The sequence below is a fragment of the Microtus ochrogaster genome, chromosome 2, assembly GCF_000317375.1.
Source record: "Microtus ochrogaster isolate Prairie Vole_2 chromosome 2, MicOch1.0, whole genome shotgun sequence".
In the NCBI taxonomy this organism is placed as follows: domain Eukaryota; kingdom Metazoa; phylum Chordata; class Mammalia; order Rodentia; family Cricetidae; genus Microtus; species Microtus ochrogaster.
Window position 1 is genome coordinate 55,968,239 of NC_022010.1, and position 11,599 is coordinate 55,979,837.

The 11,599-nt window shown below is 40.6% G+C and overlaps 2 protein-coding genes across 5 annotated transcripts in view; one reads left to right on the forward strand and one right to left on the reverse strand.

The window, feature by feature from the left end:
* The window catches only part of Slc35a5 (solute carrier family 35 member A5), a 17,846-nt gene extending 15,088 nt beyond the window's left edge, over window positions 1–2,758 (reverse strand). Inside the window, exons 1-2 of one of the 3 annotated variants that reach the window (XM_026786082.1) lie at window positions 2,355–2,530; window positions 1,656–1,841 (exon numbers count right to left, since the gene is read on the reverse strand). In XM_026786082.1, the coding sequence (XP_026641883.1) occupies window positions 1,656–1,841; window positions 2,355–2,382 (214 nt within the window). In that variant the 5' untranslated portion in view covers window positions 2,383–2,530. Of the gene's footprint in view, window positions 1–1,655; window positions 1,842–2,279; window positions 2,335–2,354; window positions 2,531–2,591 lie in introns of those variants that run through there. The other 2 variants (XM_005345022.2, XM_026786089.1) reach the window with 2 other exon arrangements.
* Window positions 2,759–2,980: 222 nt separating this feature from the next.
* Window positions 2,981–11,599, forward strand: part of Atg3 (autophagy related 3) — a 26,618-nt gene continuing 17,999 nt past the window's right edge. The window contains exons 1-3 of one of the 2 annotated variants that reach the window (XM_005345021.3): window positions 2,981–3,332; window positions 6,539–6,580; window positions 10,857–10,906. In XM_005345021.3, coding sequence (XP_005345078.1) covers window positions 3,261–3,332; window positions 6,539–6,580; window positions 10,857–10,906 — 164 coding nt within the window. In that variant the 5' untranslated portion in view covers window positions 2,981–3,260. Of the gene's footprint in view, window positions 3,333–6,538; window positions 6,581–10,856; window positions 10,907–11,599 lie in introns of those variants that run through there. The other variant, XM_026786095.1, reaches the window with a different exon arrangement.

Here is an 11,599-nt window from a genome sequence, read left to right on the forward strand (position 1 = left end):
CCATGAGGAACTATGTAGATCAGAGTAGCCTCTGAGCACACTCATGAGGGACTATGTAGATCAGAGTAGCCTCTAAGCATGCCCACGAGGGATTATGTAGATTAGATTAGTTGAGGTGGGAGGAGCAACCTGAGGCTAGGGTCTGTGACTAAATAATGTGAAATTGAGTTGAGTGTGACCTTTTATTTTTTATTTTTATATTTTTAAGTGTTTTTCCTTCATATTATGTGAATGGGTGTTTTGGTTGCATGTTCATCTGTATACTATGGAGACCAGTGGAGGGCTTCATATGTCACACTAAATTGCTGGGGCTAATGTTCTAGAGTCTGGGAAAATAAGAAATTATTTGAAAGATTATAGCTAGGTGGCAGAAGGATAGATTAGGAGAAGTGTCGCTCGCAGAGTATTGATATTTGGGGTGGGGGAGAACATTACAACTCTCTGGGACTGCAGGCACAGTCAGTTTCGAGTTGCCATGTGGATGTTGGGAACTGAGCTATATCCTCTGAAAAGAGCAGCCAGCATTCTTCACTGCTGAGCAACCCTTTAGCCCCAAGCATATCTTATCTCTTCTTGCTTGGTGCCTGTAGATGCCACGAAACTTCTACAAGTTTCTCCTGCTATGATCTCCCGGGCATGACGAACTGTACTTCCAAACAGTGTAGGGCCAGGGTCTGCCCCTGCACCTGGGGTTACTTGAGGACAGTTTCTGGTCAGCCAGCTAAACACTGTTTGCTTTTGTGCTCCCTTTGTCCTGCCTGGTGATTAGCTGTAGGGCACTGTTTACTCCATCTTGGGTGTGGCAATTTCCCACATGCCAGGGGAAATTCCTTGTGTAACATCTAGGTATTTAAGGATTTCCCCAAAGTTAAATAAATGACATTCTGCTGATCTCCTTTCCAATGACCCAGGTCTCTTGTGTGTTCTTTCAATCTCCAGGCCCTTGCCCAGCTCGCACACAGTACCGTGGCCAGTGACGTGGGAACTGTACCGAGAGGGTAACAAAGAGAATCAGGTGTTACAAAACCGTAAGTCAAAAGAAACCTTTCTTCCTCAGCCTGCTTTAATCAGGTATTTTTGTCAGACCTCCGAGGAAAGAAACTGAAAAGTGATATTAAAGCTCGACCTAGGACCTGAAAGATAAATATTAACTGAAGTTAAAACTTACATTCACATGTTGGCTCTCCAAGTAGACCACTAAAAGTCATGATGTCACAACTTTATAGTTGTCAATAGTTAGGGAGTAACCAGTGCAGTTTTGTGAAATTAAATATTTGCAGATACACTTACATTAAAATATATTTCTTGAATGTACATGTACCAAACTTTAAATTCTTACTGTTCCATTGACAAAATAATTATATGGACTCACAGATGCCAAGAAACTAAACAAGTATATTTTATTTCCAAATAAGCTACAATTGTACATTTTGCTAGAGATCCAGAAATACTTGTTGGGTGAACTAATAACCAGATGTTATGATACACTGTGTTTTATTTTACACTTGAATGATCCAAATCTCATTCAGGGTCAAAAAACAATTGCTAAGGTGCAAGTACAAACTTAAACACACGGTATCATTCACAAAACATAGTACTTTTAAGGTATCATGTATGATTTATTCATACCACAGACAATCCCCATCTTAACTCACCTTCATTGGCAGAATATTTTACCAGTAAGATGCGACTTGAACTTAGAGTAACGAATATACCGCCTAGGAGGACTGTGTACAGCGCGGATGGGCCAAACCCAGGACGCCGGAAGCATTTTCTTTCCATTTCACTGTTTTTTAGTTGTCTTAACAATAACACCTTCATGAGCAACCCTGTTGGCAGACCTAAGGAGTAAGCACAAGACAAATACTATAGACTGCACAGAGCAGAAGAAGCCGGCGGATGTTCGGCCATGACTAAATCAGAACCAAGAAAGCTGAAGGGACAGAGGAAACTTAAGGGAAATGATTGATAATGACAAAATCTTAAAGGAAGGGGTATTCTCGAGACAGAGGATGTCCAGAAGGGAAATAACTTAGGAAGGGAGTAACGGACAGTTTGGGACTGCAGGAAAGTTGTTTATTTGTAATAACTTTGCTTCAGAAGGAATGAATTTTGGAATCGCCTCTTTTTTTGGGGGGGGTGGGAGGGGATTACTCTCAGTTCTTCCTTCAGAGCAAAAGAGCACAGTGGGAACGGTTCTTTTACTATAACGACCAGAGTCAAATAGCAGAAGCATGGCTACTGACTTTTTCTGAACCAGACAGGAACGGAGAGCTAGCCTCAGGTCAGCGAGCCTCACTGGTCAGTCTTTTATGACAGGTGGACACGAAACTCCGGGCAGGGTAAATACTTGCCCGAAGCACACAAGTAGGATGGAAACATGGAGCCGTTGAGGACCGCCGACAAAGGCCCTAGGGACCGGCTGGGCGCAAGCGTGCAGAAGGCCAGTGGGTCAGCGCCCCTCTACCGTGGCCAGGCTTCCCTCGCTGTCAGGGAAACCCTCCCACACATGCGCAATAGGAGCAGCGGGCGGCACCCTCGCCCCTCACACGCTCCAGCATCCCTCTGCCTTGCCCTCGGGGCGCGGTTACCTCAGGCGCTCAGGGAAGGTTCTAGCGGAACGCACATCATAGAGCTGAGATAGTGACTGCCTAGCTCCGTAGTAGCAGCAGGAGGCTTTCAGGGCCCATTGATGGGGAGAGTAGGAGCCGGGCACAAAGGCGACAGAAACCCTCCTCCCGCCGGCCTCCAGGGCTGGACCCAAAGAGGAGACGCGGGCGGCCGGGAAGAGCGGCGTCCGCGCCCATTGCGCAAGCGCACTCTTTCCGGTGCTTCCGGGGGGCGGGCCGGAGTGAGGAGCGAGCCGTGGGTCCCGCCCCCGCGGCCCCAATGTTGTCACGTGTCGGGGAGACTCGAGTCACGTGAGGCCCAGGTGGCGGCGCTGCTGTCGGGAGAGAGAGAGAAAAGAGGAAGGGGAAGCCGGAAGGGGTGGAAGTGGAGCCGGGAGGCGAAAGGCGGCTTCGGGGAAAAAGGCCAGGGGGCTGCGCGCGCACCCGCCTCTCGCTCGGCCGGCTGCGCGTCTGCCTCCGCGGCCAGGTGACAGCTGGGCCCGGCCTCCGCGCGCCGCCGCCCCTCCCCCCTGGCCCTGCGGGTGCCGCCTGCGGGGCTCGGTGCCAGTCGGCCACGTCCGGGTCAGTTTTTGAATCCCCGGCCCGGACCGCGACTGTCCCTCCCTGCCCCATCGCTGCTCCAGCTCCAGGATGCAGAATGTGATCAACACGGTGAAGGGAAAGGCTCTGGAAGTGGCCGAGTACCTGACGCCGGTCCTCAAGGTAAGCCGGGCGGCTCTGGCTTGCTCTGCACCATCCGCCCAAGTCCCGGTCCCCAGCGTGAGGCTGGTGTAGAAGGTGGAGGGGCGGGACGCTCCGCCGTTTGCTGTCCCTCGCCCTGGGCTTCTGGGCCGGTCCCAAGGCTTGCTGGCTCCCCGGCTTGAACTTGAGCGACGGGGTACCTTCTGTCTCCACCGGTCATTCCTCTGTGCGTTGGGCTGCTATGGGAGGTGGTGTGGAGCAGAGCTAGAACACTGAATCCTGACCTCCTCAGACTTTTAAACAGGTATCTGGGTTAACCTTTGAAAAGATGACAGCTCGGTGGCCAACGGCATGCCTCCTTTTTCTTCCAAGTTTCATAGGGAGTTATGATTATCCAGTGATCTAGATTTCCAACTTCTTTTGGTTTCAGAGGAACATAGTAAATTGTAACACGTTAGTAACTCTGAGCGGAACTAGGCGAAACTTCTGGTTTCCCAAGCTTTTAAAGTAGCCGCAACTGATTATTAGTCCTGGATTTGTGTGGTCCTGTGACAGCAGTTCCACCGAGAAGTCTGCGTATAGATTGGACACAGTAGAACCTTTTCGGGGGAGAGTTGTGACACGCTGTACTTCTAAATTTACAGCGCTGCCTTCAAAGTTTACAACTCCTGGGATCCATCTTTTTGTTGTAACTTGCTTTTGCCTTGTGAGAAACGAGCAGTAATAGTTAATGAGTGGCAGATACTTGCTTAGTTTTTGCTTTCGTTCAGTATTTAGCTTTCTGTAAGAATTTTACTAATCTTACGGCAGGCAGAAAATATGCAGACAGGCTGAGCAGGCTCTTCGATCCCTTTCCTTGACAAAGGGAACGCTTGGTCTTTATCTTACTGTTTCAATATTATTTTTCTAAGACACCTTTGAAAATGATAGCCCTTTGGATCAAGCCAGAAAAGGCTGCAACACTTGTAAATGAGAAGCTTTACTCTTGCTTTGTTTTGTGAAAGTCGTTTTAGTTAAGATCACTCATCTATTTAGAAATTGAGGACAATTTCGACATGGAAATCAAATGCCTCTATTGTATGTTATAATACGTTTCCAGACTGTTGTATTACCTGGTAAACAGTGTTTTAATTGTGTACCATTTATTCAGCTTTTAGTCTAAGGGAGAAAGATGGGCAAAACACTTCTCGATTAAATATAAAATGACTATTTTGTAGACCATTTGGATTTTATTGAGTTTGTGATGTAGGACTGTTTTGAGGAATCATTTGTTCTCTTCACCAATCTGAAAGGAATGTTAGAAAATCAGTATGTATAGTATATATTTTTGTGTTTATTTTTTGAGTCTGGGTCTCATTGTGGAGACTTAGCTGGTCTGGAAGTCACTATGTAGGCCAGGCTAACCTTGAATTGTTAGAGATCCCCCTGCCTCTGCCTCCCAAGTGCTGAGATGAAAGGCGTTTGTCACCATGCTCAAAGGCAATGTGTGGCAAATGTTTTTAGCATAAATGAAAGCAGAATTAACGGCCCTCTTCTTGTTACTCCTGGTTTGCAGAGACAGTCCTTCTAGATTCCTTCTAGATGAGGGAACGTAAAGGGGTGGGGAGGAAATATCTAGAAAGAGGTGATGGCCCTTTCTTAGGAAGTAGCAGTTTGCGAAGGCATGCTTTGTTTAGATGGCATCTGTGTAGGAAAGCCAGAATCCTTAGAGTGATCTTGAAGGTTCTCTCTGGCCAGTAGAAGTCCCAATCTTCATCTCATGAGTACTTTGCCTGGTTATGCTCCCCCCCCCAACAGCCTTACAGTCTGGTTCTTTGTCCTTTATTCCTTTATTTATTTATAATATGTATTGTACTTATTCCTTGGGAATTTCATATATGTTTACAGTAAATTTGGTTATTATCTGTCCCTCATTTCCTTTTCCAATTCCTCTCAGATCACTCCCAGCATTACTCTACCAATGCACGTTTTTATTTTTAACCCTCTGAACAGTCCTGCTGCCTATACAGTTGGAGCCTGGACAGCCTTCCAGGGGCCACACCTTGAACAGGCCTTATCTTCCCTAACAGGCATCAACTGTCAGAGGCTGGGGACTGCTTAGAAAGTATCTTTTGCAGTTACAAGGCTGCTGCACTCAGAGTGGCTGTGATTACTTGTGCATGATCAAACCAGTCAAAATCCCAGTGGGTTCTGGAGGTGTTCACTAAGTTGAGCCCCTAACTGAGGAGTTATTTTAATACCACCTTTCCCTTACATAACTTATTTTTTCTTTATAGTGTGAAGATTAAATTGATCTATTTTTCAGGCATGCAGCCCATTGTTTCCAATAGTACTGGCATATAGTGATAAATAATTTGTTGAATAAATAATATTCACAAATGGATCTTTTTATTTTTGTAGACTACCACAAAATCTTATAAGTTAAAGTGTAGGATAAAAATTAGTCAATAGCTTCTTGCTTTAGAGGAGAAGATACTGTTTTACAATTTTAGTGAAGCTGGACATGGCGGTAGTGATGCATTGGCGAGAAGTCCAGTGCGGCAGGAGGATTTTGACTTACACACCAGCCTGGCCTGCATAACAAAACTTAGTTCAGAAGAAGAAAAAATAGAGAGAAAAAAACTTATGGTGGAGATGAGAATAATGGAAAATATTAAATATTAAATGATTACTATTGTAGATTTCTATTTCTATTTATTTTTTATTTTTATTTTTTGGTTTTTCAAGACAGGGTTTCTCTGTGGCTTTGGAGCCTGTCCTGGAACTAGCTCTGTAGACCAGGCTGGTCTCGAACTCACAGAGATCCGCCTGCCTCTGCCTCCCGAGTGCTGGGATTAAAGGCATGTGCCACCATCGCCCGGCCTATTGTAGATTTCTAATATTACTCAGTTTAAATAAAACATGGCTGTGTTAATGTGCTGCAGAGTGACTTGTTCACTGTGCAGGGTCACTGTAATCTAAATATTTGCTTTTTAACACTCTTGTATTATTGTAGTACTGATCAATTATACAGCAAGTAATTTCATGTAACTTATCTACATTATACCTATATATCTTTGTAATCGAGGACCAGTGCTATTTTACATAGCACATTTAGGCTTCAGCGTTTTGTTTGTTTCATAGCGTACTCTCTATTGTCTAGGAGGGGCAGCTTTTTGCCATCATGACTTTTTTCTTAACTGAATGTGAAGATGGTCTAATATTTTTATTCTTTTTGTTCTTTTTAGGAATCAAAATTTAAGGAGACAGGTGTACTCACCCCAGAAGAGGTGAGCATTGAAGACACCCTGAAGCCTTTGTCTTTACGATTCTATTATACTAGTGCCTTTTCCTTGTTCTTAGAAAACATCCTGAATTTTTTGAGGAAAATTATGTTTAGGTAGCTATAGTAATTAGGTTAAGAGGATTTCTACTTTCCTGAGCAGATAAGGTATAATATCTTTTCATTTTGCTGCTTCTCATAGTTCTGTGTCGTTGAATTCTGGAAATGCAGGTCGTGAAGGGGAATGGAAATTTCTGTTGTATTCACTAATTTGTACCACTGTGTGAGGATGTGCCCTGGAATTGGCTGCCTTGGCTCTGTTTAGACCAAATGTATATTTTATGACATTGTGTTGGAAACCTTGATAGTGCTTTTTCTCCTGACATTCAGCTCAACTTTTGCAGAGTAGACACTGATTTTATTTTACCATGTTTTCCCTTTGCTAAATTAATTGTGTTGGAGGTAAGTAATGGGGAAACTATGGGGATTGTACCTGCTCGCTATACTATTCAAACTTTTTTGCACAGAATAATGTTTTGAGGAATCATTTTATTTGTTCACCAGATCTGTATTATATTTGTCATTCGCTTAGGTTGTTTATCCCTAGAGAGACCTATTCCAGAGAGTTCAGCTTTATGAATAGTTACAGTTGCACTACCCTTGCTTCTTAAAAAAGGGCAGCAGATTTATTTACACTTGATCTTCAACATTTACTAAAAACATTATTCATTAGCAGTAGAATCATATTCTTTGTTTTGATAAAACCATAATAAAATAAGTTGTGTTATATGATGAGGCTCTGGGTGTGGCTATAAATGAAAAGGCTTCAAATGAGAGAATTAATTCATCTTTCAGTTTTTAGTTATGGTGACACTCTCTTTAGTCCACTTCATTCTGAGACCTAAGAATGGCGTGATGCACTCATTCTGATTTGTTTGTTTGTGAAACTGCCTTTATTCCTAATAAAAACACGGGACGGTGTGGAAAGAGTCTAGGGAACCCGCTTTCTAGAACCATTTCTCTAATTTCTCTAAATTTAGACAAATCAGTTAGCTATTTACCTCTAGGCCTCATACTTACCCATCTGTGAAATGAGGGCTTTGGGTTAGACATTCTTGAAAGGACCTATTTGCCTTAGATGTCTTCAGTGTAATATGTTGAATACCAATTCAAAGTCTATTTTGTTCTTAGGGCTCTCATTAATTTCCTTCCCAAACAGGCATTTTCTAGCCAGGGCTTTTGAATTATCTGAAGTCAGGAGCAGAGATAAGCATAGACTATATTTGCACACTTTGACTTTATCTCCGCTGTGTGAAAATAACTCATTGTTGGATGCATTTTATAGAATTAAGCTACTTTCAAACAAAAATTCATCCTAACATGAATAACTTAATAACCTCATGATGAGTTTCCTTTAAAAGAATCTAAGGCAAAACTAGCTTAATTTGATACAAAGCATGTAATTTTAGGGTCAGATAGAACATAATTAGAGGATTGAGTTAGTTAAATGAGCCCAAGGGAGACAATAGGAAGGTATGATTTGATCAGGATAAATACTGCATACTGAATTGAGTTGTTAATTTGTTTCTTCTAATTTCTGGGCTCTTACTCATCAGTTTCTAGCTGTCTTTTTGTTTTCATTGAGAAATGTGGAAGTATTTATGTTTCAAAAGAGGGCAGCCCAAATCTATTGCTGTATCCTTTGGGGAAAAACAAATGCTAGTGTAACTAACTTAAATAGTGTTACATGAATTGAAAGTCAGTTTAGGAATAATACTGTTTGCTAAAGTGCAAATATTGATTACATCTTGTTGGACACAGTATTAATCTGTATTATGTAGTGCAAAATATCGCAGGAGAATATTTACTATAAGAAAGATGTAAGTAATTGGTAATTTGAAATTTAACTCTAACATGTTATTTATTTTGCTCGACCCTTTGAAGCAAGTAATGATGGCTTTTGCTAATTAGGACAGACATTCACATGTGATAATTATTGGTGCAATTCTGTGGGTTTCTTTTTTCAGTTTTATTTCGTAATGTTTGGTTATTTTTAAATAATTACTACCATGAGACCATTAGATAAAATTAAAATCTTATGACTTGAAGGCAATATAATTAAAGAATCTCCATTTTAAATAATTTCTTTGGCTTGCATTTTCTTTTCTTTTTTTTTTTTTTTGGCGTTCAACCCAAAAACCAGAAAAGCAAAAACAACCAAACCACTAGAGAAGTCTTACTTCTACCAAGGCTTGGTGATCGCAAACTAAGCTGACTAAGCCTCTCTGCTCCTGTTATATTCCCTCTAGTGCTGGGATTAAGAGAGTGACTCCCTAGGACTGGGATTAAAGGTGTAGGCCACTACCACCTGCATAGGTTTCTGCATTGATCTTGTATAGCCCTTGTTACTTTGGTCGCAATAAATTAATTCCTGGCAACCACAGAACTAAAAGTAATACTTGGTTGTGTTCAAATGCCCAGATGCTCAAAACTGAAGGTAGAAAGAAGCTATTGTTTTTATTTTGGCTTCTATTATTAATTAACCAGTTTAAATAATTTAAAAAGTATTAAATGAAAGGAGAAAAAAGTTTGTGTTGGGAATAAAGTTGCCATATCTTAACGCTGGTGAGATATCATTTTAGAGTAGACTAGTTTTAGCATGCTTATTGGGTTGGATTTTACTCTCAAATGAAAGTAGACTTTTGGATATATATATATATGTGTGTGTGTATATATATATACACAAAAGATATTGAGAAATCCTTATTTCGTACTGTGTAATAAATCCATAAATGATTCAAAGTTATCAGTTAGAACTGTTGTGACATAGCAAAGGGAAAGATATAGACAGCCTTGTAGTTACACTGTAGTTCTGCTTAGCAGACTCTTGTTTTCTGTTTTTAAAGGAAGATTTTTACCCTTCAGTGAGATTTCTTTATTTTTATGAAAACTGACCATTCTTCACATATTAAATTCCTTTTCCCTGGATGTGATTTTTATTTGTGAAGAAAAGCTAAAGCTTATAATAACGTTCAGCCTGCTCAGAAAGCTCAAGGAATTCATTAGCTGTTTTACCTTTTTCTCCTCATCTCCTTCTCTACCTCTCTCTCGGGACTTTTTGGACAGGTCTCACGTGTCCTAGGCTAATCTGGAATTCACCAGGTGGTTGAAGACGGCCTTGAACTCTTTTCTCCTTCTCCCACCTCAGAAGTGCTGGGGTTACAGGCTTGTGCCACCACACTTGGTGGCTCAGGTGCTGGGGACCAGCCAGAACCCAAGCCTGATTTTGTAGATGTTTCATAGTTAGTTCAGAACTTACACTTCCTCCATTGTTTGTTACTATAATTGTTTTTTCTCCTTAATTCTTTTAAGAGTGTAATAAAACTTTCAGTATTGGTCTAGTGCTGGGGCATATAGCTCAGCCACAGAATGCTTGCCCCAGCATGCCCCAGGTTTGATCCCCCAGAACCACAAAAACTAAAAGTTTCTTAAAAAATATTAATAGAGGACTAAAGAGACGCCTCACTTATTAAGTTCACTTGTTAATGCCGAAAACCCGAGTTCCATTTCCAGCAACCACATAGTGGCTTACAACTATCTCTAACTTCTGTTATAGGGACTCTCATGCCTTTTTCTGACCTTTGTGGATACCAGGAATGCATGTAGCACAAAGACTTACATCTGGGTGAAATACTTGTAAAACAATGCTAAAAAAATTAAGTAATTATATGAGGAAGCAGAAACTCCCACTGTGATTTAATGAAATAGACTGACATTATAGACCTATATCTATTTACTTATTTAAACATTTTCTTTGCGTTTTCAGTCTTTAACAAGACTATTTATTGAACTGCAAGATGGATTTTGAACTTCATTGCCTTACCTGTAGTGATTTCGTATCATTTTTGAAATATGGTTTGATTATGAAAATTGAATTAAAGATAAAAGTGTTTGCTGAGAGGTAGACGATAGGCCAGCCTGGTCTACAGAGTGAGTTCCAGAATAGCCAGGGCTACACAGAGAACCATGTCTTGAGAAACAAAACAAAAAGATAACAATGTTCTTCTTTCTTCCAAAGTTAACTTGATTTTTTTATAGACCCTAAAACTTTGTTTCCTAATTGAAAATAAATTGATAAAAACAGGTTTTGTTAAAATTTGCATTTTAATTGATTAAGTATCAGAGTTACTCAGGGTGATCAGTTTGATATTTTGCCATCCTGTACTCAGTGATGTTCATGTTTCTTTTCTGCTTTTTCCATATTCCTTGCAAACCCTGAATAGTTTGTGGCAGCTGGAGATCACTTAGTCCACCACTGTCCGACGTGGCAATGGTACGTAATGTTGTGTAAAGATTGGTTATCTGTTTTACTTTGCCTGTTAGCACAAAGCATGGGCATGCTCAAATCCACTTACTCTCTGCTCGTGTTTCTTTTGTTTTCTCTACGTCTGATCTTGTGGGTATTCTAAAGAGCTTATGAACATTTTAATGACATATGGAGATACTTTCTGGAATTTATGTTCTTTAAGCTATAATACCCAAACTTTACTGTCTCAGGTGAATGTTATTTGCCCTCTTTAGAAGTCAGCTGACACCAAAGGCTTATATTGCCGCTCAATAGGCCCATAATGAATTATAGTTAATTTTTTCATTAACATTACTTTGAAATATTAAAGTAATTTAATACAAATATGCTTTAGAATAAATGCAGTTTTATTACTTTTAAGTACTCATGGATGGGGAGAGGATTCTAAAATGTTTTCTCAGTACTGGCTAAACTGTTTTGTTTAGGCACGATTATCTGTAACTAATCAACTATCTTCTTGTATATGCTTTAATATGTTATATCTTTTTGTTAAAGATGTTTTTCAATTATAGTTTTCAATTATTGGATTCTAGAATGACAATGTTGTAGTTGCTACCAGTTTCCTTTTTGGCTAAAGAATGTAATTACCTAAAATAGTTTTTAAACTAAAGGTAGAAAATTATTTTGTGACCTGTTTTAGTTCCTTTCATCACTGGCTTT